The sequence below is a fragment of the Chlorocebus sabaeus genome, chromosome 2, assembly GCF_047675955.1.
Source record: "Chlorocebus sabaeus isolate Y175 chromosome 2, mChlSab1.0.hap1, whole genome shotgun sequence".
Classification (NCBI taxonomy): Eukaryota; Metazoa; Chordata; class Mammalia; order Primates; family Cercopithecidae; genus Chlorocebus; species Chlorocebus sabaeus.
Window position 1 is genome coordinate 51,944,021 of NC_132905.1, and position 26,764 is coordinate 51,970,784.

The 26,764-nt window shown below is 42.8% G+C and overlaps 1 protein-coding gene across 3 annotated transcripts in view; it reads left to right on the forward strand.

Annotated features, from left to right (window-relative positions):
* SEL1L2 (SEL1L2 adaptor subunit of SYVN1 ubiquitin ligase) overlaps positions 1-25,259 on the forward strand; it is a 147,441-nt gene extending 122,182 nt beyond the window's left edge. The window contains exons 13-20 of one of the 3 annotated variants that reach the window (XM_007960470.3): positions 3,820-3,882; positions 4,432-4,519; positions 7,185-7,333; positions 8,506-8,671; positions 8,779-8,853; positions 15,172-15,344; positions 24,169-24,297; positions 24,902-25,259. In XM_007960470.3, the coding sequence (XP_007958661.3) occupies positions 3,820-3,882; positions 4,432-4,519; positions 7,185-7,333; positions 8,506-8,671; positions 8,779-8,853; positions 15,172-15,344; positions 24,169-24,297; positions 24,902-25,021 (963 nt within the window). In that variant the 3' untranslated portion in view covers positions 25,022-25,259. Of the gene's footprint in view, positions 1-3,819; positions 3,883-4,431; positions 4,520-7,184; positions 7,334-8,505; positions 8,672-8,778; positions 8,854-15,171; positions 15,345-24,168; positions 24,298-24,898 lie in introns of all 3 variants that reach the window. The other 2 variants (XM_037985366.2, XM_037985367.2) reach the window with 2 other exon arrangements.
* Positions 25,260-26,764: the final 1,505 nt, after the last annotated feature.

The following is a 26,764-nucleotide window of genomic DNA, read 5'->3' on the forward strand; positions in this document are numbered from 1 at the left end:
CTCCCTCCATCTGCCCCTGCCCTTACTGGCTCGCATGATCTCTTTCCTCTTCTGAACTTACCCTGCATTCACTCCTGCTGCTGGGATTTAACTGGTTCCTACCTGTGGCTTCTCCCCTCCTGTCCAAAAGCCATGTGCCCTCAACTAGAGGAGGGCAAAGGTCCTGCCAAGGGGTTATTAAATAAAGGGGTCTAGAGCAGGGGTTTATTAAATATTTGCCAAAGAAAGGCCTATTTGCTCCCTGACTTCATGTCAGTTAACCTAAGCAACAGCATTACACCCTAAAACAGCAGGTGTATACTGGAGGGGTTGGCTATACATATGGTTTATCTGGGCCAGAAAGTGTTTTAAAAATCAGTAAACTGGCCGGGCATGGTGGCTCACACCTGTAATCCCAACACTTTGGGAGGCCGAGGTGGGCGGATCACCAGATCAAGAGATTGAGACCATCCTGGCCAACATGGTGAAACCCTGTCTCTACTAAAAATACAAAAATTAGCTGGGTGTGGTGGCATGTGCCTGTAGTCCCAGCTACTCGGGAGGCTGAGGCAGGAGAATCACTTAAACCTGGGAGGCAGCGGTTGCAGTGAGCTGAGATCCTGTCACTGCACTCCAGCCTGGCAACAGAGCAAGACTCTGTCTCAAAAAATAAATAAATAAGATAAATAAATCAGTAAACTTGACATCCAAATCTAAACATCCAGCTTTTCTTGAAAATAGCAAAAGCTAGCCAGGCATGGTGGCTGGCACCTCTAAATCCCAGCACTTTGGAAGGCTGAGGCTGGTGGATCACTTGAGGTCAGGAGTTCGAGACCAGCCTGGTCAACATGGTGAAACCCTATGTCTACAGAAAGTACAGAATTAGCCGGGCATGGGGGCGAATGCCTGTAATCCCAGCTACTTGGGAGGCTGAGGCATGAAACTCACTTAAACTCAGGAGGCAAAGGTTGCAGTGAGTTGAGATCATTCCACAGCACTCCAGCATGGGTGATAGAGCAAGAGTCTGTCTTTAAAAAAAAAAAAAAAAAAGGAAAAGAAAAGAAAAGAAAATGACAAACGCTAATGAAACAGGACTGCCATTTTCAGCTGGAGCAGAGGAGCTGAGAGCTGCTGCTGCCTTCACGCAGGGCAGGGACTCTATGTGTCTCCATCTGCACCACTGTCTCCACCACTCGGCATATTTTATTTCTTATATCAACGGCATGGTTCCTGCAGGTATCTGAACTGGCCACTCCTCACCTGACAAGTTCTAAATAGGTACGCTGGGCCTTAAACAGTGATGGGTAATTCACTGAGCCCCTGGGGTCCCAGGGACTCCCTTAGAGAAGAAAGTAATTTGTCCCTGCTATTTTAACCTTTCTCCTTTCTCTCTCCCTTCTTCCTTCCCTCCTTTCATTTCTGTTTCCTTCCCGTCTGTATTAGTCCGTTCTCACATTGCTAATAAAGACATACCTGAGACTGGGTAATTTATAAAGGAAAGAGGTTTAATTGGCTTACATTTCAGCATTGCTGGGGAGGCCTCAGAAAACATACAATCATGGCAGAAGGGAAAGCAACTACGTACTTCTTCACATGGCAGCAGCAAGGAGAAGTGCTAAGCAAAAGAGGGAAAAGCCCCTTATAAAGCCATCAGATTGCATGAGAACTCACTATCACAAGAACAGCAGCACGGGGGTAACCGCCCCCAGGATTCAATTACCTCCCACCAGTTCTCTCCCATGATGCATGGGGATTATAGGAACTACAATTCAAGATGACATCTAAACGAGGCTAATTAGAAGAAGACAGACTCACTAGACTTTGCCACATTCATCACACTCAGCCGTACTACTTCCAGAGCAGAGCAACCCAAGACTCCCAGAACCACAAGAGATGTGACCAGGAGAGAAGAGGGAACAAGAGAGCAGAATTATACCATCTGTTTTAAATACGGATGTACTGTCCTTAAGAACTCTTACAATAGCAGATCCTCTCATACGATAGGCTCAAAATTTGGAGTCTTGAAACCGTTTTTGAAATATGCCTTCTCTATTTATGTGCTATTCCTGTGTTACTGAGGGTTACTCCGGCTGCATCTACAATAACTAAATATAGGTGGTAAGAAGAAATTTGGAGAGCTTTCTATTAGAACACAAGTTCCTGCAGAAATACTTGAAACCTGTAAAACATACCTACAGATCTGCTGAATGAAAATCAGTTGGTCGGCAGGGCGCGGTGGCTCACACTTGTAATCCCAACACTTTGGGAGGCCAAGATGGGCAGATCATTTGAGGCTAAGAGTTTGAGACCCACCTGGCCAACATGATGAAACCCCGTCTCTATTAAAAATACAAAAAATTAGCTGGGTGTGATGGCGCGCACCTGTAATCCCAGTTACTCAGGAGGCTGAGGCAGGAGAATAGTTTGAACCTGCAAGGCACAGGTTGCAGTGAGCCGAGATTACCTCACTGCACTCCAGCCTGGGCAACAGAGTGAGACTCTGTCTCAAAAAAAAAAAAAAAAGAAAGTCAGGTGGTCAATCATGGTTTCTTACTGTAGTCACTAGAGGGTGAAATGCATGATAGGAGATGGAAAGAGTTTTCTCCTTGAGAAAGTCACTTTCAAAGTTCACTCTTCATCCAAAATTTATATGCTAAATATCTATATATTTGAACATGTGCTGAATACTAAATGTGCGAAACACTCCCTTCCTTATTCAGAATATTAATTGGAAAATAAATTGTAATTAATTTAGCATCAAGTGGAAAAGGAAACATCAGGGATGTTATAAGCAATAAATTTGAATAAAGAAATATACCAACAATGCTTTACTATCTGTAGTGGCTGGACTGAAATCCACAGAGTCTCTAAAATGTGATTTGGCCACTTATGTCAACCTCCTTGGACCTGAGTAGGTAACAAGTGTCTGGATAGACTTCTCCCTTCTGGAAAACTCCTGCACATCCTTTAAGACCTAGCTCAAATGTCACCACCCCCACTCCTGACAATTCGATCTTCTTCAGTTCCTAGTCTCAATCAGGCACTAGAGTGTCCCTCTTCTAGGTGTCTGCAACACTCTCAATCTACTTCTTTTTTTCTTTCTTTTTTTTTTTTTTTTCCAGGCAGAGTCTTGCTCTTTCGCCCAGGCTGGAGTGAAGTGGCGCAATCTCGGCTCACTGCAACCTCCGCCCCATAGGTTCAAGCGATTCTCCTGCCTCAGCTTCCCGAGTAGCTGGGATTACAGGTGTCTGCCACCACGACCGGCTAATTTTTACATTTTTAGTGGAAACGGGATTTCGCCATGTTGGCCAGGCTGGTCTCAAACTCCTGACTTCAGGTGATTCCCTCACCTCAGCCTCCGAAAGTGCTGGGATTACAGGCATGAGCCACCACACCCGGCCTCAATCTATTTCAACTTTAGGACTTACCACATTTGACAGAACTCTTAAGAGGTCTGACCTGCCCCTCCCCTTTGATATGGCTCAGAGCCCACTAGTGTGTGAATTCTCCAAGGCAGGGATTATAGCTTCTTCATCTTTTACCTTTCACCTCCTACCTCTGCCCAGGGCCTACTATGGAATCATACACAAAGCAAGTCCTAAATAAGTGTTGAATACAAGAATGGGGGAGAGATTTGACTTTTGTTTCCCTCTTCCCTTTTCTATCCAGAAGGGTTTATGAAAGTATAAAAGGAGAAACCACAGTGGGTCAGAATAACCAGTCAACTGCCTTGATTAATCTCTTACTGGGTGCATGTCAAATATTTTGAATAATTTTGCAGTAATTTTCTTTATCATGAATTCTTCTGGGACTTTACTTGCCTTTTTAAAACTCTTCTAGGGCAATGCAATTGGCCTTCATGGGCTTGGTCTTCTTTACTTTTATGGAAAAGGAGTTCCCGTGGTAAGTTGAATTATTTTATTATCTTTTCATTTGTAGCAATTTATAGGGTAAAATTCATGGTCATTCATTAGTTTAAAGGAATTCACCTCTATTATCTGGTTTGCCAAACTCTTATATCAGATAATAGAGAATAAAATAATCCAGTGAAATATCTGCCAAAGAGACACTGAAGAACAAGCTTGTGACAAGAATAGTAATTCTAATTATATCTTAGAATCATAGATTCTAAGTAACCTTAGAAATCATCTCTCCTCTGAGGACTTTATTGATGGAGAAATTTATCTTCTTAGTCTTTTAGGTGACCTTCCCCCAATATCTAACAAAATGTACTGTCAAGGTAGAAAAAGACATAATTATGATGAAAATGAGACATTAGTTCCTAATAGAGTCTAATATAATAATGAAATAAAATATATAATGTTTCTGATACTATTTTAATTAGCCTAAATCACATAGGGCACTGTCTATAGTCTTTTTAAAAAGTGGAAGGCAATTGTTTCCATGGAGTTTTACTTGTGCCTTTGAGTAATAGAGTGTAATTATCTGCAGAATTATGCCGAAGCACTTAAATACTTTCAGAAAGCTGCGGAGAAAGGGTGGCCCGATGCACAGTTCCAGTTAGGCTTCATGTACTACTGTAAGTGCCATAAATATGGCTGCTTTATTTAGAATGACATATGCACTATTAAGTCTGCTCTTTTTATAACAAACATCAAACGGTTGGTGTGAGTGGTTTAGACGGAACATTTAGGCAACAAATTAAATAAGAATTTGAAAAAGACTAAAGAAAAGTACACCAGTTGGGAGAGGGGACAAGGAGGTGCAGAGTCAGGAAACTCACCTTTGACAAGATTAAGTTGGAGGTGCTAGCGATATCCCATGCACATCCCCAGAAGCAAGTATGAAACTCACAAGAAAGGTCAAACTTACAGAGAAGGTTCGAGAGGCATCAGCACACAGCTGTTAGTTAACAGTAGTTGAGGCTGCAAAAGGAAAGGAGCAAGAGGGTGAGAGGAAAGAGCAGTGGACCATGGTAGATAACTAGTGATCCTCCATTCTGTATTGAAGGGTAGGCAGGGGAAGTACATCACTGAGAAGAATGGAAAGGCAAGTTCAGTGGAATAGGGAAATAATATATATATATATATATATATATATATCGGAATAGGGGAAAAAATATATATATATATATATCTTAATGGAGCCAAGGGAAGAACTTTCAAGGAAGAGTAAATGAATGAGCACCCCTGTGAAACGCAGTGAGAAACCTGGTTTAAAAAACAAGAGGCCAGGCATGGTGGCTCACGCCTGTAATGCTAGCACTTCGGGAGGCCGACGTGGGCGGATCACGAGGTCAGGAGTTTGAGACCAGCCTGGCCAATATGGTGAAACCCCGTCTCTACTAAAAATACAAAAATTAGCCTGGTGTGGTGAGGGGCGCCTGTAGTCCCAGCTACTCGGGAGGCTGAGGCAGAAGAATCACTTGAACCCAAGAGGTGGAGGTTGCAGTGAGCCAAGATCACACCACTACACTCCAATATGGGCAACAGAGCAAGACTCCATCTCAAAAAAAAAGAGAGAGAAAAAAAAAAAAACAAGAAAGAATGAGATATCTATAAGACTTGGCAATACAGAGAATGTGGGTGAGGTCATTGGACTGCTTGGGGTGGAAGCCGGATGACAATGGCATGAATTTGAGATCAGGAAGTTGAGAAATAAAAGTATTCTTACAAGCAGCATGCCCTTAAAGGGAAAGAGAGAGAAGGAACTCAGCATCAGGGGGACTAAGGACCCAGAGGGTGTTACTTTTAAGATGGCAAGAGACCTGAGCATAATTGTAACTGATGGAAAGAGACTCTGAAAAACGTTGGTGGTATTAGCACCTGATTGGGTGCAGAGCAGTGGAAGCCTCTTTAACCTTGATAGATAGGCAGGATTGCTCAGCCTCAAAGACTGGAGGGAGGGTGGAAAGGATGATGCGAATCTAAGTACGGGGGAATGGGATGGGGAGAGAGGCGAGTGAGGAAAGACGATGTGAAGTTTTCTTCAATGATCTCGTAGGTACAAAGTTGACTTCTGTGAGCCAAAGTAGAGTGGTTGGCTAGGAGGTCTCAGAAAGCCATGAAAGTTTGTAATAATCTCTATGGGGAGTGAGAGAGGAAGTGGCCAAGATAAACAGCAGGACATCTGAACACACCTGATTATCCCTACCAAGTCCTTCATGTCAGAGGCAGAGCCAGGGCAGCAGCAGACTGCATCATCAAGGAGGTCACATCCAGTCAAGGGGTCACTGGCATTTTCCACAGTGGCCCAGCAGGAGCACCTGTTTTGTACTATCTTGGGGGGTTTAGGTTGCCTAAGATGGCCTTGTTCTTTTAGTTCATTCCAAGTTCTTGGCTCGGGATCTACCAGATTTCCCAAGTTTCTAGAATAAGAAAAATAGTCATGGCTAATGTATATTAAGTCTTTGTATGTTTTAACTCATTTGACCCTCTCAACACATCTACGGGGTATCCCACAGTGGACAGATGAACAAACTAAGCCAATGTTGTGGTTGGACATCTTGCCCAGGATCACACAGTTGTGGAGCTGGAATTCAAACTCAAGCTATTTGCCTCCAGAGCTTTTGCTCTTCATCGCTACATGGCACTGCTTCTAAAGGCTCCAGTGTTAGAGCTGGAAGATAACTTAAAGACCATCTAAGGAAAGCCTTCACCTTTGCAAATAAAGTGCCCAACTCACAAAAGAACTAATGAGAGAGCCAGGACAAGAATTTTGGCTGCTGGGAGTCTGCTGTTTCTCTGATCTAGCTTCAAATGCCTATTCCTGCTCTAAGCAGGAGTTTGGTGAGAGTTCGGCTTCTTGGAGCTGGGATTTACCGGCTGCATACGCCACAGTTGTGGCTGGGAGAAGCTATATGGGTGCCCTGATAAGGAACGATGACAAAGATGGCGAGATGCATCATGGTGGGGCTTCGGGTCCTCAGAGACCATCACTTGGTTTCCTTTGCATTAACTTTAGTTATGCCATAGTGGGGAGATACTTTCACAAAACTAAGTAGTCCTTCTTTTGCGATTTTTTTTTCAGAATGGCTCAAGAATATAAATTTCCATATTCTTACTTAGAATCAAACTCAGTGTTCACCCCCACCTTCACAAATAGTGGATTTAGAGTAGCTTGACTTTTGGTTGCTTTTCCCATCGTATTTACATAGCAGGCATCACAATGACTATTATATCCAGTGATTATAATATAAAAAGTAAAGTCAATAAGGGATGGCTTAAAATGATTTTAATTTTCAGCTGGCTCTGGAATATGGAAGGATTATAAACTTGCCTTCAAATATTTTTACTTGGCATCTCAGAGTGGGCAGCCCCTTGCCATTTACTATCTGGCCGAGATGTATGCAACAGGAACAGGAGTAGTAAGATCATGCAGAACTGCTGTGGAGGTAAATGCAATATGAGGCTGTTTTTAAAGCACTTGTCATATATGACACAGAGGAGGTGATACTGTTCTTAAATTGTTGGTGTCTTTGATTTTATAAATATTACCTCTTTTCTTCCAGTTGACAATGTGAATACTGACATTTGTCAGAGGGGAAAAGCAGTGATGTAACTCGGGGTGGGGGAGACAGAGAAAAGATCTCTCCTCTCTCTGACATTTGGCTTTTCATCAAGTTCAGAGCTCACCTCAATATGCAGTTAAGGAGCTCTGTTTCAGCATTCAATCAAATCACCAGGGCAATTTGGCACTTCTAGTGGGATAGGGAGTTGCTACTTGGGAAACGAAAGGCTAGATTTAGCCTAGAAAATGTAGCCCACTTCTTCCCAGAAAGCAGCATCCTTTGGTTTTTGATGATTTGGATGACAATTGAGAAAGTGAATTCTCTCAGTCTGAGCCAGTGATGCGCTTTCCAAAAGAATGCTTTTAGGACCTTAATGTCCTTCATTGATTTATTAAACACGTCTGCTGCACCAGCATAAATACTCTATGTTGCAATCTGGCCCCTCTGAAGCTCATTTCAAAAACTGCCAGCTAATGATCTATCTTTAGATTTGCTCCTTTGCCAACTTCCTAATGAATTATGTATGGCTAACCTCTTTTGGTTACATAAGGGCTATTCAGCTAAGTTGACATTTGTCCCCCTAGGGCTCTGCACACCTTCCTCACAGTTATGTCACCTACACCCTCTGGCACTGTCTTCTGTTCATTCTCTCCTTTTCACATCAGCTGTGGCCTTATAACTTGCCCTTGCAGAGCCGCAGTGCTCAGAAAGTCCCTTTAACACACACACACACACACACACACACATACACACACACTAGCGATACATTCTTATTCTTCCACATAGCCTCCAAGTCAGGAAAGTTTATTATACAAATTTAAAATAAAGCTGAGGAAGTTTCCCTGAAGACAAAAACAAAACAAACAAACCCAAACACTTCTGATCTTTGTGCCTATAAAAGGTATTAACTCTTTACCCTAAATAATTTGCAAAATATAGACCTAAAATCCTTCCCTGACCAGCCCGTAGGAGCTGAAGACTGATTTCATTTCTCATTTGCCTGGGGTGAAGCATACTGGCTAACTAGTCTCCTTGATTTCTCTTCCCATATACAGCTTTATAAAGGTGTCTGTGAACTAGGCCACTGGGCTGAAAAATTCCTGACAGCTTACTTTGCCTATAAGGATGGTGATATAGATTCTTCTCTTGTTCAGTATGCACTACTTGCAGAAATGGGATATGAAGTGGCTCAAATGAATTCAGCATTCATTTTGGAATCTAGTAAGATAAGTTAAAATTCTCTGCAATCCCCCAATCATACATATGCATATATGACTTTACTACAGAGGCATTTTAAGCCTTCCTAACGGAATGTCTCCTTTTTTTAGAAAAGGCTAACATTCTTGAAAAAGAGAAGATGTATCCAATGGCGCTTCTACTATGGAATCGAGCTGCCATTCAAGGTATAGAACCCAAATAAAAATAAGTACATACCCGGTCCCTGTCCTCTGTTATTCATCAGGTTTGCTTTAGCTGCGTGTTTGTGCACATAGGCAGCAAGGAGCAGAATATCAAGTAGGTGACATTTCAAACTATACGGATGTTAGGGTCAGTCTTTGGTTAGAGATCATTTCCAGGAATTTATTTTCCCCATTATTATCAAGGTCCCTGGTTCAGCAAACCATAGGAATTTTTCTACGGCTCTGTCTCCATGGCACCAGAACAGTTCTTTGAAATATACAATTTTACTCAAGAAACCAGTTTCTTGGTCTGGCTTCATTCATTCATTGCTGAGATCTTGACTGAACTAATCAGAGATGTGACCCATGTCTCAATGAGTTTACAAGCAAAATTAGTTATGTATGTATCTAAGGCTCATGTGATTTCTCTATTAAAATATCACATTGATGACTACCATAAACTTCAGATCTTTACTACAATCATTAGCACATAAGAATGAAAAACCAAACCAAAACAAAACAGATACATGGCAGGATCCTCTCCCTTTTCCTCGAGTTTCCATGTCTCGCTTGCTGGCATCACATGAATAAGGAATATAAGATACCAGTGGTGGGAAAAGCAATGGCAGGTGGTATTTGCATTGCATTGCAATGTCTCTTACTATTTTTCCTCTAAAATTATATTATTAAAAGCAGAGAAATACTGCAAAGCTGTCACCATTGGCATTTGGATATGTGAAAACTCTCTTGCAATAAGAGAGCAATTTTGCTTCCAATTAGGTTTCTTAAAATTGTCTTATGCTAAGGCCAAATCATCCCTTTTCACAGGAAGTGAATAGGATAAAAAATTATTCTCAGCTGACACTAATATGAAGCAGAGGAAAAAGTCACAGTGGTGCTTTCTCACATCCAGCTGAGCCGGTAGCACAGCAACAAGCCATCAAGGCAATTTTAGTGAGACATTCCCCTTAAAAAGTCTGTTTTATAAAATGCAATGAAGGCCTTATTTAGAGTGGGGAAACAATACCCGCAACCTCTCAGCCATGGCCAATCAGCTCAATTACAACAAATACAGGTTTATTCCAAGCCAGGAAATAGTGTGGAAATTGCAGCAAGGAAAAGAGACATTAAAAACAAGGGTACATTGATACATACATATTTTTTTCTATTTAGACGGAGTCTTGCTCTGTCTCCAGGCTGGGGTGCAGTGGCACGATCTCGACTCACTGCACCCTCTGCCTCCCGGGTTCAAGCGATTCTCCTGCCTTGGCCTCCCAAGTAGCTGGGACTACAGGCATGCGCCACCACGCCCAGCTAATTTTTGTATTTTTAGTAGAGACGGGGTTTCGCCATGTTGACCAGGATAGTATTGATCTCTTGACCTCGTGATCCGCCTGCCTCGGCCTCCCAAAGTGCTTGGATTACAGGCGTCAGCCTGTACTGGCACCCAGCTGGTACACTGATATTAAACTGAATTTCTCAATATAAGAAAGTCGGACCGCTAAAAATAATCATGTGTCCTAAGAGAGGTCAGGCATAAGTGTCCCTGAAGATATGGTTACTGAGTGGCTCACTTGGGATTAGGAAATCTAATAACGAAATTTTCCAATTAGTCACTGGCCATACTCCTTTTAGCAGTTACTCATGTGAAGAGGGTGCTGAACCATCAGGACTCAGTCACTGCCCTGTGACTATGAAATCGAAGTGGAAATCCCTCCACTGTCAGTTGATCCCCACGGGAGCCTGTCCGGATCACCACATGCTGCCAGTCAGCCCCCTCATTAGGGTGGAGCTGAATTCCCCCAAGAACCAGCTTGTTCACTGCCTTCCATTCTTAGAGACTTCAGGGATGCTGCTTACTACCCGCACAACTTGAAAATGCACAGAATTGTCCTATCTCTTTGTGGTTATAGCCCAGGAGAAATCTTAGGGTCAAAGGAGGGCAGCTTTGGGCAAAATTAGAGATGGACTAGGTTTCTCTTTAGGGCTCCATGGACCTCCTGCTTCTCCAGACTCCCTCAGGCCTCTTTTCTGGGCATCATTCTTATAAGTTCTTGCTCCCAGTTACTGACCTGTACATTTGGAAGCATCTGGAAAGCAAGCCCAAATAACTAATGTCTTTGTCAGCTAAGAATTTTATAGACCAGGTGCAGTGGTTCACACCTGTAATCCCGGCACTTTGGGAGACCAAATTGGGAGAATTGTTTGAGGCCAATAGTTCAAGAACAGGCTGGGCAACATAGTGAGACATCATCTCTACAAAAAAATAAAAGATAAAAAAAAAATTAGTTGGGTGTGGTGGTGTGCACCTGTAGTTCCAGCTACTCAAGGGGCTGAGGCAGGAGGATCTCTTGAGCCCTGGAGATTGAGGCTGCGTGAGCCGTGATCATATCACTGCACTCAAGCCTGGGCAACAGAGTGAGATTATGTCTCGATGATGATAATAATAATAATATAATAAATAAAAAAGAATTTTATAATGTTAGCTGTATTCAGAGAGACTTTTTTTTTTTTTTTGAGACGGAGTCTTGCTGTGTCGCCCAGGCTGGAGTGCAGTGGCCGGATCTCAGCTCACTGCAAGCTCCGCCTCCCAGGTTTACGCCATTCTCCTGCCTCAGCCTCCCGAGTTGCTGGGACTACAGGCACCCACCACCTCGCCCAGCTAGTCCTTTGTATTTTTTAGTAGAGACGGGGTTTCACCGTGTTAGCCAGGATGGTCTCGATCTCCTGACCTCGTGATCCGCCCATCTCGGCCTCTCAAAGTGCTGGGATTACAGGCTTGAGCCACCACGCCCGGCCTCAGAGAGACTTAAAGATGGTTCACAGTAGGCCGGGCGTGGTGGCTCAAGCCTGTAATCCCAGCACTTTGGGAGGCCGAGGCGGGCGGATCACGAGGTCAGGAGATCGAGACCATCCTGGCTAATCCGGTGAAACCCCGTCTCTACTAAAAAATACAAAGGACTAGCTGGGCGAGGTGGTGGGCGCCTGTAGTCCCAGCAACTCGGGAGGCTGAGGCAGGAGAATGGCGTAAACCCGGGGGGCGGAGCTTGCAGTGAGCCAAGATCCGCCACTGCACTCCAGCCTTGGCGACAGAGTGAGACTCCCTCTCAAAAAAAAAAAAAAAAAAAAAGATGGTTCACAGTATTACATCTTTTTGAAGTGTCTACATTTTAACAGAAGATTCTACAAGATTAGAATTTCAGTACCTAAAAGAATAAATTCCAAAGGATGTTAGGCACTACATTAGGCCAAATGAGAAAATTTTGGAAGGAGTCCTATATCACTTAATGCTAGACCTGAGCCCATACAGGGCACTTCCTCTTTTTCTGAGTAAGCCAAGACCATGCCAGAAGGGCTGGCCATAGCTGAGATGGCCGTCCTAGATGAGTGTTCCCTCATCTTTCCAATCAACACTCTCCTGGTGGATGGGAACATAGACCCCAAGGGGACCCTGAGGGGTCATCCCTAAGTGGACTTCAAAAGACTGATAGATCTTAAAAAGTCACATGACTTTTTTCTACTTGACATATTCATGTTTTTTGGAAAGTAATATTCTAAAGTACTTAGTATCTGGGGAAAGTATTATCTAAAAAGTTTCCTTGCATGTCCATCCATTCATTCTATATGTATTTATCAAGTACCATTCCAGGTTCTGGGACTGTATCAGTGATTAAGAGTTCAAGGTGCTTGTCCTCATGAAGTGCCTGCCCTCATGCGGAAGAGAGAAAATAAACTAGTAAGCAAATCAGATAGCAGTGACATGCTGTGAAGGAAATAAAACATGGAGTTGACGTAGATAACTTCTGGGGTTGGGGCTGAGGGGAACTTTAGACAAGGTAATTGGAGACGGCCTCTAGGAGAGAAGTGGCATTGGCGCTTCTGAGAATGAAGAGAAGCCAGCCACAGGAAGAGTCAGAGAATTCCAAACCTGCCAGGTAGAGGGCCTTGAGGAATCAAATGCAGGGATCTTGTGCAGAGGGCAGGTGAGGCATGACTTGTAGGTCGTAAGGAGTCTGATTATTATTCCAAGGGCAAAGTGAAGTCATTGGAAGATTTTACACAAGCAAATAACATAACTTGATTTTACATTTTAAAAAGATCATCCTCTAGCTAAACAGTATGAGGTTTCTCTTCAGAGTGATTGAACTATTCTAAAATTGTGGTAATGCTTGCACATCTCTGAATATATGAAAAACCATTTCGTTGTACCCTTTAAATGGGTAAATTGGATGGTATGTGAACTGTATCTCAATAAAACTGTTACATATATACTATATATAACATATACATGTATTTTACATATATATATATATATATATATCATGCTGGCTGGGTGTGGTGGCTCACGCCTGTAATCCCAGCACTTTGGGAGGCTGAGTTGGGAGGATTGCTTGAGCCCAGGAGTTTGAGACAAGCCAGAGCAATATGGTGAATATGGGTATGGTGGTGCATGCCTGTAGTCCTAGTTACTTGGGAGGCTGGGATAGGAGGATCGCTTGAACTTGGGAGGCTGAGATTGCAGTAAGCTGAGATCATGCCATTGCACTACAGCCTATGTGACAAAGCCAGGCCTTGTCTCAAAAATAAATAAATAAAAATTAAAAAAAAAAAAAGATCACCCTGGCTGTTGTGTGAAGAACGGGTTGGAAAGTGAAGATAAAAGAAGAATTTGAAGCCTATTGTAGTATTGTAGGCTGGAATAGGCAGTGGAGGAGATATCAAGAGTTGAGCATGTTTCAGAGGCACAACCTGCAGGACTTGATGAATTGGCTGATGGAAGCAAGGGAAAAAGAACTAGGAATAATTCCCCTAGACTTATGGCCTGAACAATGGGGGCACTGTACTGAGACAGGGAAGAAACTATTTCGTTTGGAGGAAGGTGTGTAGGGTGCTAGGAAATCTCTATTGGGCATTTTAAGTTTGAAATCCAAGTGCAGACATCAAGAAGGCAATCATAAGAACCTGGGCCTCGGGGAGAGAAAGATGGTAGATATAAATTTAGAAAAGTTAATAAAGACAGTCAATGGAACGAAACAAGGTCACCCAGAGAAAGAGTTGAGATGAAGCAGAATGTTGGAGAGAGGCAGGGAGGAGAGGCGAGAGAAGAGAAAAGAAGGGAAAGAAGAAAGAGAGAGAAAAAAAAAAGGAGTTAGGGGCAAGCCCTTGACATTCCACATTTAGGAACTGGGCAGAGGAGGAGTCAGGCAAGAGTTTGAAATAAAGAGCCCATGAGGTAGAAGGGAAACCAAGAGAAGGCAGTGCCATCAATGCTCCGACAGGACAGTGCTTGGGCAGATGGGGCCCATCAAGCCAGTGCTGCTTGGACGTCGGGTAAGATGAGGACAGAGATGTGGCAATGGATTTGGCTGTATGAAGGCCATCTACCACCTTCAAAATAGCAGCTTCACGGGCAACGGGGCAGAAGCCAGGTTGGAGTGGGTTGAAGAGTCCGTGGGAGGTGAAGCTTTGGAGACAGCGAGCATAGAACACACTTTTGAAAAGGTTCAGTGTAAAGGGAAACAGAGAAATGGGGCATGAGCTAGAAGGAGACACCACAGGATAAAGAGAGGGTTTATTTTTGTTCATAGAAGATGCTAGAGCGTGTTTGAATGGCGGATGGGATTGATCTGGGAAAGAAGGTGACAGTGGTGACGCAGGAGAGTAGAGCTTCAGGAGTGACATCTGAGAATGGGAGGGATGGGGTCCAGCTTCCCAAGAGTTAACCTACTTAAAAAAATTAAAAGATAAAATTGGTAATTTCTTGTTCTTTAAGAACATTTGGCCAGGTGCGGTGGCTCATGCCTGTAATCCCCGCACTTTGGGAGGCCAAGGCGGGCGGATCACCTGAAGTCAGAAGTTCAAGACCAGCCTGGCCAACATGGTGAAACTCCATCTCTACTAAAAATACAAAAAAATTAGCTGGGCGTGGTGGTGGGGGCCTGTAATCCCAACTACTTGGGAGGCTGAGGCAGGTGAATCGCTTGAACCTGAGAGGCAGAAGTTGCAGAATGTGCCATTGCACTCCAGCCTGCCAGCCTGGGCGACAAGGATGAAACTATCTCAAAAAATAAAATAAAATAAAATTGTACTATACCATGGATGTTACACTATAATGAAGACAGCATTGAGTGTTATATTTGTAATGCATAAAGTATATCTAATTCCAGTTCTGGGGTTCTGAGTGTTTTGGTTCTTTTTTATACTTGGTTATAGATACATATATATTTTGAAGGACTGAAACAAGATTATTAGGTTGAATTCCTGAGAACTATACATAAATCATTTGAGTTATGATTCTTCTTTTTCTAATATTTCTATCAGGCAATGCATTTGCTAGAGTAAAAATTGGAGATTACCATTACTATGGCTACGGGACTAAGAAAGACTATCAAACAGCAGCCACACACTACAGCATTGCAGCCGACAAATACCACAACGCGCAAGCCATGTTCAATCTGGCTTATATGTATGAACATGGCTTAGGCATCGCAAAGGTAATTGTGTTGGTAATAATTCAAACCTAGTAATGACATCTGTGTGGGAAGAGAAAATGTGTAAATGTTTTGAATTTCATTGATGTCCTCAATGTGGAGGAAGGAAGGAAAGGACTTAACATCTGCCAAATCCCTCCCATGTGCCAATACATATTATTTACTCCAATATGAACCCTATGAGATAGAAGTTATTTTCTCCATTTATGCCAAAGACATAACTAGTGAGTAGAAGAGATCTAGTCTAGGCCAATTCAATTAATAAGTTCCTGCTTTTTCCAGCACATGCTTTTTCCAGTAGGCCCTGTCTCCATTTCCCTTCACCTCTGGGCCCTTTTTTCCATTAAAATTTCCACTGGTTCTCAAGCTCTCAGGAACAAGGAGAAAGCAAAAAGAGACCACAGCTGGATACCAAGGTGGTATTAATCCAGAAAAGTCTTATGAAGCACCTGCTGTGTACATGATCTAGTGCTGGATACTCTAGAAAGGCCCAAGAGAGTGAATCTCCAGTTCCCCAAGACTATACTTGACTTGAGGCAATGAGTCATATTTATTTAGAAAGAGAGCCAGCACTACAAGGTGGTATTGATAAATCTCTTAGATAGTGAGTGTAATTAAGGCAGAAGATGACATCAGGGTCTCACAGAGTGAGAAAGGTGTATTCAGTACCAATAATGATAGCAATAGCCAGGCATTGGGTTAAGTGGGCTATGTGTTTCTGTCATTTACATCACACAACCACTCAATGAGATAAGCCCAAGAACTATCCACAGTGTACGCATCAGGAAGCCACAGTGCAGAGAGGTTATGTCATTTGGCCAAGCAGCTTGTGGAGGTCATCAATGGTGCAGCCAGAATTTGAACCCATCCCTGCCTGACCCTGTTTTTTGGTGAAAGAGTGGGCCTTGCAGTGAGTCATTCTTGGTGCTCAAGCATGTGTTTCTTTTCGGTGTTTATATTCCTGGCTCCATTTCTAGAGCCAAATAACGTGGGAATTGCTGGCTTTCCTATGCTCTCTTCTTTCTTCCAGTTGTGCTAGTAATTGAGAATTATTGGTAGGGAATTTCCTATTGCTAATGGTGCACAGTGAAGGGCTTCTTATTCAGAGGTATGGATCCCTGCCGTCCTGTCCTCCCCTGCAGCCTGCCTTTTGGTTGATCATTTTTCATTAGCCCTGGCACCCTAAGCAGTGGAATGTCAAATCCAAATCCAGTCTGTTTCCCCCATTTCTAGCAGGTGTAAGCTTCCTATGTTTGTAAAATGTGGGTAAGAATGGGACAGGATGGGATAGCTAAATTGGATGATTCTTAGGATTTTATTTAGCCATCCCTGGGTCCCTCACCCATTATCCACCTCAGTAAAACAGATACCTGCCCTACCCCAGACTTTAAGGATAAAATGAATAAGCTTTTGTGAAAGGGCTTTGTAGTCAAACAGTGTGTAGAATGACTGTTATTTAGATCAAAAGGGAATTAGAGCAACTGCTAAGTAAGGCTTCAATAAGATTAAAGCCTTTCTTTACTCATCATTCCTAGTGCAAAATATAATATGGGAGAAGCACTGTCTATAGAAGGGATGAAGTGACCCCACTCCATGTGTCAAATCCATGTTAGCTTTCCTATCCCCGGCACCACCATGTTATTCAAAAAGGACTTGGTCGCCCTGACAGCTGCATTCGCGCCTAAGCGAGGCCATTTTGCCTGAGTCCCTGGGGACAGGCAGGGTGTCCTCTCAGGACACAGAGCCAGCAATGCTGGGGAGAGCACACTGCGAGCCAGTGCCTGGCTGGCGGACCATCAGAGGGTTTGGTTTTTCTCTTTGGAGTCACCACTGATCTCTTTCCTAAGCACTTCCTTCGCAATGTCAAATAGTAGTTGTTAAGACATACGTTTCATACATTCAGGAAAACACTTTGAAGTTTCTCTCTGGCCAGTTTTCTGTTCTTTTCTGCCAGGGTTCTTGTTAAATAATGGATAGTTCATTTTGTTCAGTCTCTTTCAGTCAGAAGTCTATTTTATTTTCCTACAGAAAGTCTCTACATTAAAAACAACAACAAAAAAGCAGAGACTGCTAGTAACCTCCCACCGGGATACGAGAATTTTAGGCTGAGCTAACGAGGGACCATTGCCCTTTGTTTTTATTTGGTTTCTTTTGTTTAGCAATTAGGAAAACAATAACTGAGTACCCAAAGGTATCTTGCCATCTCAGAGTCAAATTAACAAGGCGCTATCACCTTCTCTAATTCTTAAAATGAATATCCTGGTAATTAAAAGCCCAAAGCTTGTTCAAATGAAAGAAAAGAGAGTAGGAGAATACGCCTTCCTAGCAGTTAAGTCATCAAGTAATTAAGCATTTCTTCAGTGAGGCACTTCGCAATCCTCTTTATTAGTTAATCCTCATGCAAACCAGTGAGAAAGATGAGTATAATACCACTACTACAGTATCTTCGAGAATCAAAGAAGGTGATACAGAGTATTGCTTTATAAACATGCAGACATTTAAGACCTCTGGGGAAGAAAGTTAGATATAAATCATCTCTTGGTAAATCAATATCAAAATATGGGTCATTGTTGTTATCATCCATCTTTCAGAAAGGAAGTTGGGGCTAGGATGATGCAGGTGAGTTATCCTAGTAGCTTCACTGAGAAGCATCTCAGCCGGTGAGCTCATTGTCTTAAACTGGGCCAGGACTGACTGCATCATTGTTCTGGGAACACTGAATAATGCCTGGTAAGGAATTGGGAGAGGACCTGAAGTAGTTTAGAAACACAAGCATTCACACACACGTTGTTATGAAATTGCTTCTCAGGGGCTAGGCGTGGTGGCTCATACCTGTAATCCCAGCACATTCTGAGGCTGAGGTGGGCAGATCACCTGAGGTCAGGAGTTTGAGACCAGCCAGGCTAACATGGCGAAACCTTGTCTCTACTAAAAATACAAAAATTAGCTGGGCAAGGTAGCATGCGCCTATAATCCCAGCTACTTGGGAGGCTGAGGCACGGGAATAGCTTTAACCCCGAAGGCAGAGGGTGCAGTGAGCTAAGATCCAGCCTAGGTGACAGAGCGAGACTCCCTCTCAAAAAAATACCCAAAAAACAAACAGTTTTTCAATTACTTGATTTGTAAGTACTTTGGAAATTGCACCATGAACAAGGCCTGTTGCCCATCCCCTCCCGGCCATCCCTTCTGTCTGTACCTTGCCTCTGACCTTCTGCTCACCTCAGCTCGTAGCAACGACTACTCAGGGGTCTTCCATTCTAGTGTTCTCCCTTTAAATCTGTGACTGAGATGACTCTATTCACCAAAGATTTGCAATCCTCCATCCATAGTGAGGACTTGTAGCTGGGGTTCACCCGCCTAGTCAAAGACTATGTTCTCCAGCCTCCTTTGGATCCGCGTGCCAGCTCTTGCGAGGGCTCCTTTGGATCCGCGTGCCAGCTCTTGCGAGGGCTCCAGCCTCCTTTGGATCCCCGTGCTAGCTCTCGCCAGGGCTCCTTTGGATCCGTGTGCTAGCTCTCCCGAGGGCATGGAAGTGAAAGTGAAGAGTGTCATTCCTGGGCTAAGGCAGCCAAGAAGGAGATGGGGCTGCCCCCAGTCGCTTTCCCATCCATCGGCTGAAGGCACCAGGAGATACAAAGGCTTTAGGGGACCCCAAAACCAGGTAATGGAAGGAGCTTGGGCCCCACAATTACCACATGAAGAAAATTCACTACCAACCAGCAATATACATTTTGGAATGCTGAATGGGGAAGAAATAAACTTCTATTGTGTTAAGCCATTAAAATTTGGGGATTTGTTACAGATAGCATTATCTTAATAAATAATTCATCTAACAAAGCACTGCCAGGTCATTCTTGATAAAGTATAACTCTGATATTGTAACCTCCTTCATCCTAGCCACCCCTCTATCCTACCCTCTCCCCCAAATAAAACCACCAAAAAATACAAACAAGCAAACACAAATAAAAAGAATCTTATTTACTTTTTATTGCTAAATGAAGTCCAGACTTCTATTCCACATTCAAAGCCCCCAGTGACCTAGCCTACCTTGATAATAACAGTGTGATACAGCACTTTGCCCTATCTAGATTCTAGGCTACTTATTCCTTTCCCTCAAAGACCTTGGCCTGAGCCCTCCTGAGATACCATCCTTTTGCTGGAATGATCTTAACCCGTATTTATGCCCATTGAAAACCAGTCCATTTTTCAAAGAACAGCCCCAATGTCATCTCCTTTAGGAATCCTTCAAGGAACCCCAGATTTTTTTTTTTTTTTTTTTTTTTTGACAGGGAGTCTCATTCTGTCACCAGGCTGGAGTGCAGTGGTGCAATCTTGGGTCACTGCAACTTCTGCCTCCCGCGTTCAAGTGATTCTCCTACTGCAGCCTCCCCAGTAGCTGGGACTACAGGTGCGCACCACTATGCCCAGCTATTTTTTTTTTTTTTTTTGAGACGGAGTGTCGCTCTGTGACCCAGGCTGGAGTGCAGTGGCACGATCCCGGCTCACTGCAAACTCTGGCTCCCATGTTCATGCCATTCTCCTGCCTCAGCCTCCCGAGTAGCTGGGACTACAGGCGCCCACCACCACGCCCGACTAATTTTTTTGTATTTTTTTTTTAGTAGAGACGGGGTTTCACCATGTTAGGATGGTCTCGATCTCCTGACCTCGTGATCCGCCCGCCTCAACCTCCCAAAGTGCTGGGATTACAGGCGTGAGCCACCATGCCCGGCCAGAACCCCCAGATTTAAAAGGTATCTACTTCTAAACCACCATGGTATCGCACTCTGCTTTTCATTCATTCATTTATTCACTCGAATATTTATCAAGGACTATTTCCTATATCAGTAAGCCCTGTGCTTGGTTCTGGGGATACAATAAGAACAAGACAGCCTTCAAAGGGCTCATGGTCCACTACAGAAGAGACTTGTCCATAGCTACTGTTAAGCCTAAAATGGCAGTCATGTATAGGCACACACACACTTGAAAAGAATTAAAAATAAAGTACCACAAGTATGTTAAAGAGGTAACAGCTAACTCAGGGAGGGGAATAAGGACTGCCAGGTCCTGTTCAAAAGTATGTTTGTACCATGGAGTACGAGAAACACATGACAAGCTTTTTAAATGGAAGAAAGCAGGTCTGTTTAAAAACAATGGATAGGAAAGCTGTCCTAAGGTAAGACAGAAAGGTGGGGGAAATTATCCTTTGGGGAAGAGTTTCAAATACATATATGTAGAGCTACTAGATAACATGTATTTTTGGATTCTGCAGAGAAAACAAAATCACATCTACCAAATAAATTATAAATAGACCTGCCAAAACCAAAAGTGATTATGGCACAATGCATTTTTATTTCTCATTTGTCTGGTCTGACCACCCATGGAGTGTTACAGCTGAAGCTTTGAACACCAGAATTATTTTCTGGAAAGGATAAGTTAAAATTAGATATTTAAAATGGCCCTCTCAGAAATATGGCAGGACAGAAAACACACTTCTTAGAAATGATCATAACTTTTCATGAAATAAACATCTATCACCTAGGGAAATAACCAGAAATATACAAAAACAGTATTTTGTGTGTGTATAGCTTCATTAGTTACAGAACAAATTTCTACAAGTAACGAGAATGTTTCAAAATAGAAGCCATGTTATATATGATGCCCAGGCTAGACGGGCATCATGGTGAAACCCTGTCTGTACAAAAAAAATATACAAAAATCAGCCGGGCATGGTGGCACACACCTGTAGTCCCTGTAATCCCAGCTACTCGGGAAGCCGAGGTGCGAGGAATGCTCAAGCCCCGGAGGCGGAGGCAGCAGTAAGCCAAGAGTCTGCTACCATACTCCAGACTGGGTGACATGGCGAGACCCTGTTTCAAAAAAAAAAAAAATTATAGACTAGCGGAATATATTAGGACACAGCATATTATTTGAAATATATTGTTAGGTTAAGAAAGCAGAAGAGGAAATATTATGCTGAGTAAAAAATTTCTAAATTAAAAAGTATGTATATATGAATATACATGAAATGCTAGAAGAATGTGTATAAAATATTACCAGTAGTTATCTCTGTGCAGTGAGATTGTGGGTGGCTTTTTTTCTTATTTGTTCAGTTCTATATTTCCCAATTCCCTCTAATTAACATATGGCATATTTATAAAAAGAAAATAAGAATAAATTATTCTAAAACGACCTTCCCATTCACATGCTCTGTCCCAGTATAAGAAATTTTTTTTTGACATCCAAATATTTGGGGCTGGAAACTCCTGCATCGGGCAATTGTAAAATTTTCATAAACCAGCTACTTTACTGCAGGAGAATTCTGTATCTTTGAATTAAAAGAAGCTATTTTGAACATCTAAATATTGAGCAGTATCCACATATCATTTTAGTTAGAAACATGTTCTTTAACAAGAGTCTGCAGCTCGGTTTACATAATCTCTTTAATCACTGAATTTAAAGCAAAATAAACTCAAATGTACCACAGAAAAGTTAAATCTAAGTGGACTGGGTATGTAGTGGACTTCTCATTTAATGAACTGTGGTCATCATCAAAACACCATCAGGAGGAGATTTTTTTGTTTGCATGACTTAGATTTTTTTACTAAATAGGGTCAAAGAATGAGGAGTCTTTTCTAGTCTAGTACTAAAATTTCTTTTATATGAGTTGCCCTAGTTAGCTGGAAGCATTCAGGAATTTCCTTCTCTGGGAATTTTAAAGAAAGGCTTTCACATTCACCCCCCAGCCCCACACACACTGCAAATTGTGAGGTCTCCTGGACAAGGAGTGAGTTCATCCCACTTTAATGGTATTTCTCACTATTTTTTACTATAAAATACTCAGTGACTGGATTGTAATGCTTTTACCACAAGAAATAAATGAATAACTATCGACTGCCTCAAACAAGAAATAAGTATGAATGCCTGAGATATTGACAAAGGCTGCTTTTGCCTGAACGTCCCGTTCAAGTCAATATGTCTTTCACATGTGCGGCCGACCCAGCTGTTATCATCTGCAGGGTGCTTTCAAACGAACACTGAATTTATTGGAATCAGAGACACAAATTAGGGTTTTTACAACATCTATTTTATGTTTCCAGGAAGATTTGTTCCAATCTCCTGAACTGCGTTTTAAGCAAGAACATTCCTCTTTCTTCAACAAATCAATTTTCCAGACCATAAAGCTTTGGAAAATATTTAAGCTATAATAAGCAGAACACAGCTAAGAGAAGACATCAATCCCCCACCAAACAAAACAAAACAAAACAAAAAAAACAGTTTTAGCAGAGGCTTCAATGATTCACAAGTATCAAAGCCTAGGTTATGGAGCAAGAAAGACAGATATTAGGATGACCACAGTTTGTGAAAAATTCCTCTTCTTCTTCCTTTCCTTTTGAAAATAGCCCATGGGCACCCAAGCAAAATCTTATTCTGGAACTGGCCCAGGGTACTTTTTACCTTTAAAAGCAACTCCACCTTGCCTGTGGTCACTCTGTTTGGGCAAACCAAAAATAAAGCAAACACATAAAACAAGGCATGAGTAGATGAAAAAGAAAGCCATGGCATAATTCATGAAAAAAAAAAAAAAAAGCTCCTGAAAATACAGTACTATGCCATTTGAGGACTCTGTCTTCAACATGAGAGCCAAAAATAGTTTCTTCATCATCCTATAAGTATTATCAAAGACCTACTGCATACTAGTCCCTTCATTAAGGACTGGGAATTCGAGGATGAACAGAGAGTCCAAGTCCTTGTTTTTGAGGACCTGGAGACAAACAAATGAATAAATAAAGTCTAAAACTTTAGGTATGGTAAGTACTATGAAGATAATGAGAATTTTAGATGATGATCACTAACTACCTGTATTCTGACTTACTTTAGACAACTGTACGATTTTTTTTTTCTTTTGAGACAGAGTATCACTCTGTCATCCAGGCTAGAGTTCAGTGGCACGATCTTGGCTCACTGCAACCTCTGCCTCCCGGATTCAAGCGATTCTTGTGCCTTAGCCTCCCAAGTAACTGGGATTATAGGCATGCACCACCACACCTGACTACTGTTTGCATTTTTAGTAGGGACAGGATTTTACCATATTGGCCAGGCTGGTCTCGAACTCTTGGCCTCAAGTGATCCACCTGCCTTGGCCTCCCAAAGTGCTGGGACTATAGGCATGAACCCCTGTGCCTGGCCCTATTCTCCACCCTATTTGTTGGAATCACAACTAGGAGCTGTTACAGGGGTATCCAAGAAAGCTTTCTGGAGACTGTGTTAATTTTCTATGCTTGCCGTAACAAGTCACTACAAATTTGGGGACTTAAAACAACACAAGCTTATTATCTCATGGTTTCTGTAGGCCAAAAGCCCAGGTGATTTGACTGGGTCTTCAGTTTGGGGTTTCACGAGGCTAAAATCAAGAATGTTCTTTATTGGGGGCTCTGGGGAAGAATCCACTGCAGGGCTCATTCCGGTTGTTTGGTGGAATTCAGTTAATTGAGGTTGTAGGACCAAGGTTCTTGTTTCCTTATTGACTGTCCAAATTCCTTCTCATTCCATGTGGCCCCTTCCAACAATGGCAAGTTGAGTCCCTCATGCTGAGGATCTCTCTGAAGTCTCCCTCCACCACATCTACATCTGTCTTTCTTCTACCCCCAGCCCAGAGATAACTCTGTTTAAATGTTCACTTGATTATCTGAGGTCCACCTGGATAATCCATGATAATCTCCCTATCTTAAGTCCTGTACCCTTAATTACATTTGATATTTTGAACAGTGGTGTCTGTTTACTTACTCCTAGAGAATCTGATGGGTATGGGCTATTCTTCTCCTTCTAGAACATTCACTTGGCCAGAAGATTGTATGACATGGCTGCTCAAACGAGTCCAGATGCCTACATACCTGTGTTCTTTGCCCTTATGAAACTGGAAACTATGCATTTGCTCCGGGATATCCTGTTTTTTAATGTAAGTTTGTCTTGAACAAGTCCTGAATCTCTGAAAGTCTCCAATGCTCTGAAAGTCTCCAATGAGCAACTCCTAGGGACAACGTGACAAGGCCCATCGGGGAGCCTCTTGTGGACTGGCTTTCCTTTGAGAAGTCAAATTCAAAGTCTTACACTTGCCATACAGAGTAATTCTGTGTGTTCTATTGAGTATGTGTTGACACTTCACGGTATAAGCAATTAATTCATTCAGCAGATGTTCTTTTCCAGCACACACTACATTCAAAGCCTTAAGCACAGTGGCATGTGCTATATATACTTCTTCAAAACAGTTCTTACCATCAATAGCTGAGACTGGTAGGCAGATGGCAGGTGGCAAGGGGTACCACAAAGAGCTACCGTTTGAAAAAACGTAAAGTGTCTAAATCTTTGGGGTTATTCTAAAGGTGCTATTTACACCCCTTGTGGAAGCTGTAAGCAAGCAAAGATTGTGTTTTCCAAGACTGAAGGAAGCAAAGGGAATGGGTGGGAGGAGGGTTGGTGGCAGTGGGTTTGGGAAGAGTAGGTGGCTCTGAGTGGAGGTGGGAAGCTTGGATTGTTTTTGACAGAATGTCTCTTGCCAGCAGTTCACAATGAGATGGAACTGGCTGAAACCGGACAACACCGTTGGACCACACTGGGACTTATTTGTGATTGGCCTCATTGTTGCTGGGCTGATTTTGTTGCTTAGAAATCACCGTGGGTAGGATGAGGATCATGGGAAAACCTGCTAACGGGAACCAGTTCACTCCAAGGTATCCCCGCTAAATAAACAGTTTCCCATCCAAATCAAGAGTCTGCTACAGTTTTCCGCTCAGGGCTGTGATGGAAAATGGACAAGACTTGGGGACTATCCTGGAGAAACAACTTCAGACTTCCTGCTTAGTTGAGAAAACCCTTTGGGGGATGCTGGGAACTGGTCACCTAAGATCTTGTTACCAATCTGTCATCTTGGTGACCTAGTCCCACGTTACGAATAAAGACCACCCATTTTCATGTTGTTAGAACAACCTCCCCACTGTCAAGAGGATACACTGGGTTTCCTGACTCCTACAGACAAACTAAGGTGAAGAGAAGGCGGAGTTTGGGGAAGGCAGAAATCCAGATCCCTCAGAATATGATAAAGATACAAATGTACAAATAGACCTTGTACAATTTTGAGGCACAGTTTCCCTCTGTCCCCCGGCTGGAGTGCAGTGGCAAGATCTCAGCTCACTGGAACCTCTGCCTCCCGGGTTCAAGTGATTCTCCTGCCTAAGTCTCCCGAATAGCTGGGATTATAGGCGCCCACTTAATTTTTGTATTTTCAGTAGAGATGGGGTTTCACCATGTTGGCCAGTCTGGTCTCGAACTCCTGACCTCAAGTGATCCTCCAAAAGTTCTGGGATTACAGGCATGAGCCACCACACCCAGCCAATATTTGACTTCTTGAGCCTTAGTTTCCCGGTGTGCAAAAAGGGAAGGATAATGCCTATGTTAGACAACTGATATGAAGATGAAGTGGGATAATGGATGTAATGAGAGTGGCACAGGGCCTGGCACCTAGAATGAGTTCCATAATTGGGAACTTTTAATATCCTTTAAAAAACTCATAGCAAATCCATTGGAACGGGTGGGGAGACAGCTGAGTTGGTAACAATCTGTGTGGCTTCAGTGCTTTGCAGTTCTCCAGCTAATGTGCTAGGTGCTTAGGTAGGAAGAGATCTTGCTTGCTTACTTATAAATCCAATTTAGGGACATGAAAATTTAATTTCTAATGTCAATCATAATCAAAAGGTAGGATGAAATGGTGGGCATGCACTGAGTTTGGGATCAAACAGCTTGGATTTGAAGTCCAACTCTGTCCCTTAGTAGCTGTGTAACTTTGGGCATAACTTTTCCAAACCTCAGCTTTTCCTCCATAAAATGGGATTATTTCCTACCTCACCGAAGAATCGTGAAGCTTAAATAAACCTAACATCAAAAGTGCTTTCTAAACATAGCACACACACACACATACTGGCCACAGTCATTTATTTGGCCAGGAACGAATCCAGGCCTGTCTGAGGTCCAAGTGTTTTAGAGTTTGGGGGTCATGTCCCTGCCTTATCAGGGAGTTCCAGTTCCCAGGGATGCAGCCTAATTTATACAAATGTGCAGGAAGGGGCAGCATCTAAACCGCAGGTCAGGGCGTAATGGAGAGGGCAGCCGTGCTATGACATCTCACAGGTGTCAGGAATGTTAGCACATTAAGGACCTGGATGAGAACAGAGAGGGGAGCGCAGAAGGCAGCATTGGTGAGCCCTGCCTCAAAGTCTGGATGAAAATGAGCTCCTTAGAGGTAAACTTGTGGGAATGACTGCAGGCAGGAAAGAAAGAGAGACCTGTTCGGGGACTTGCTGTGTAGAGTAGAGCACTGCCTGAAATATAGGAGAGAGGGCAGCCTGAGTTGATGTTTCCCATTTCAGCTC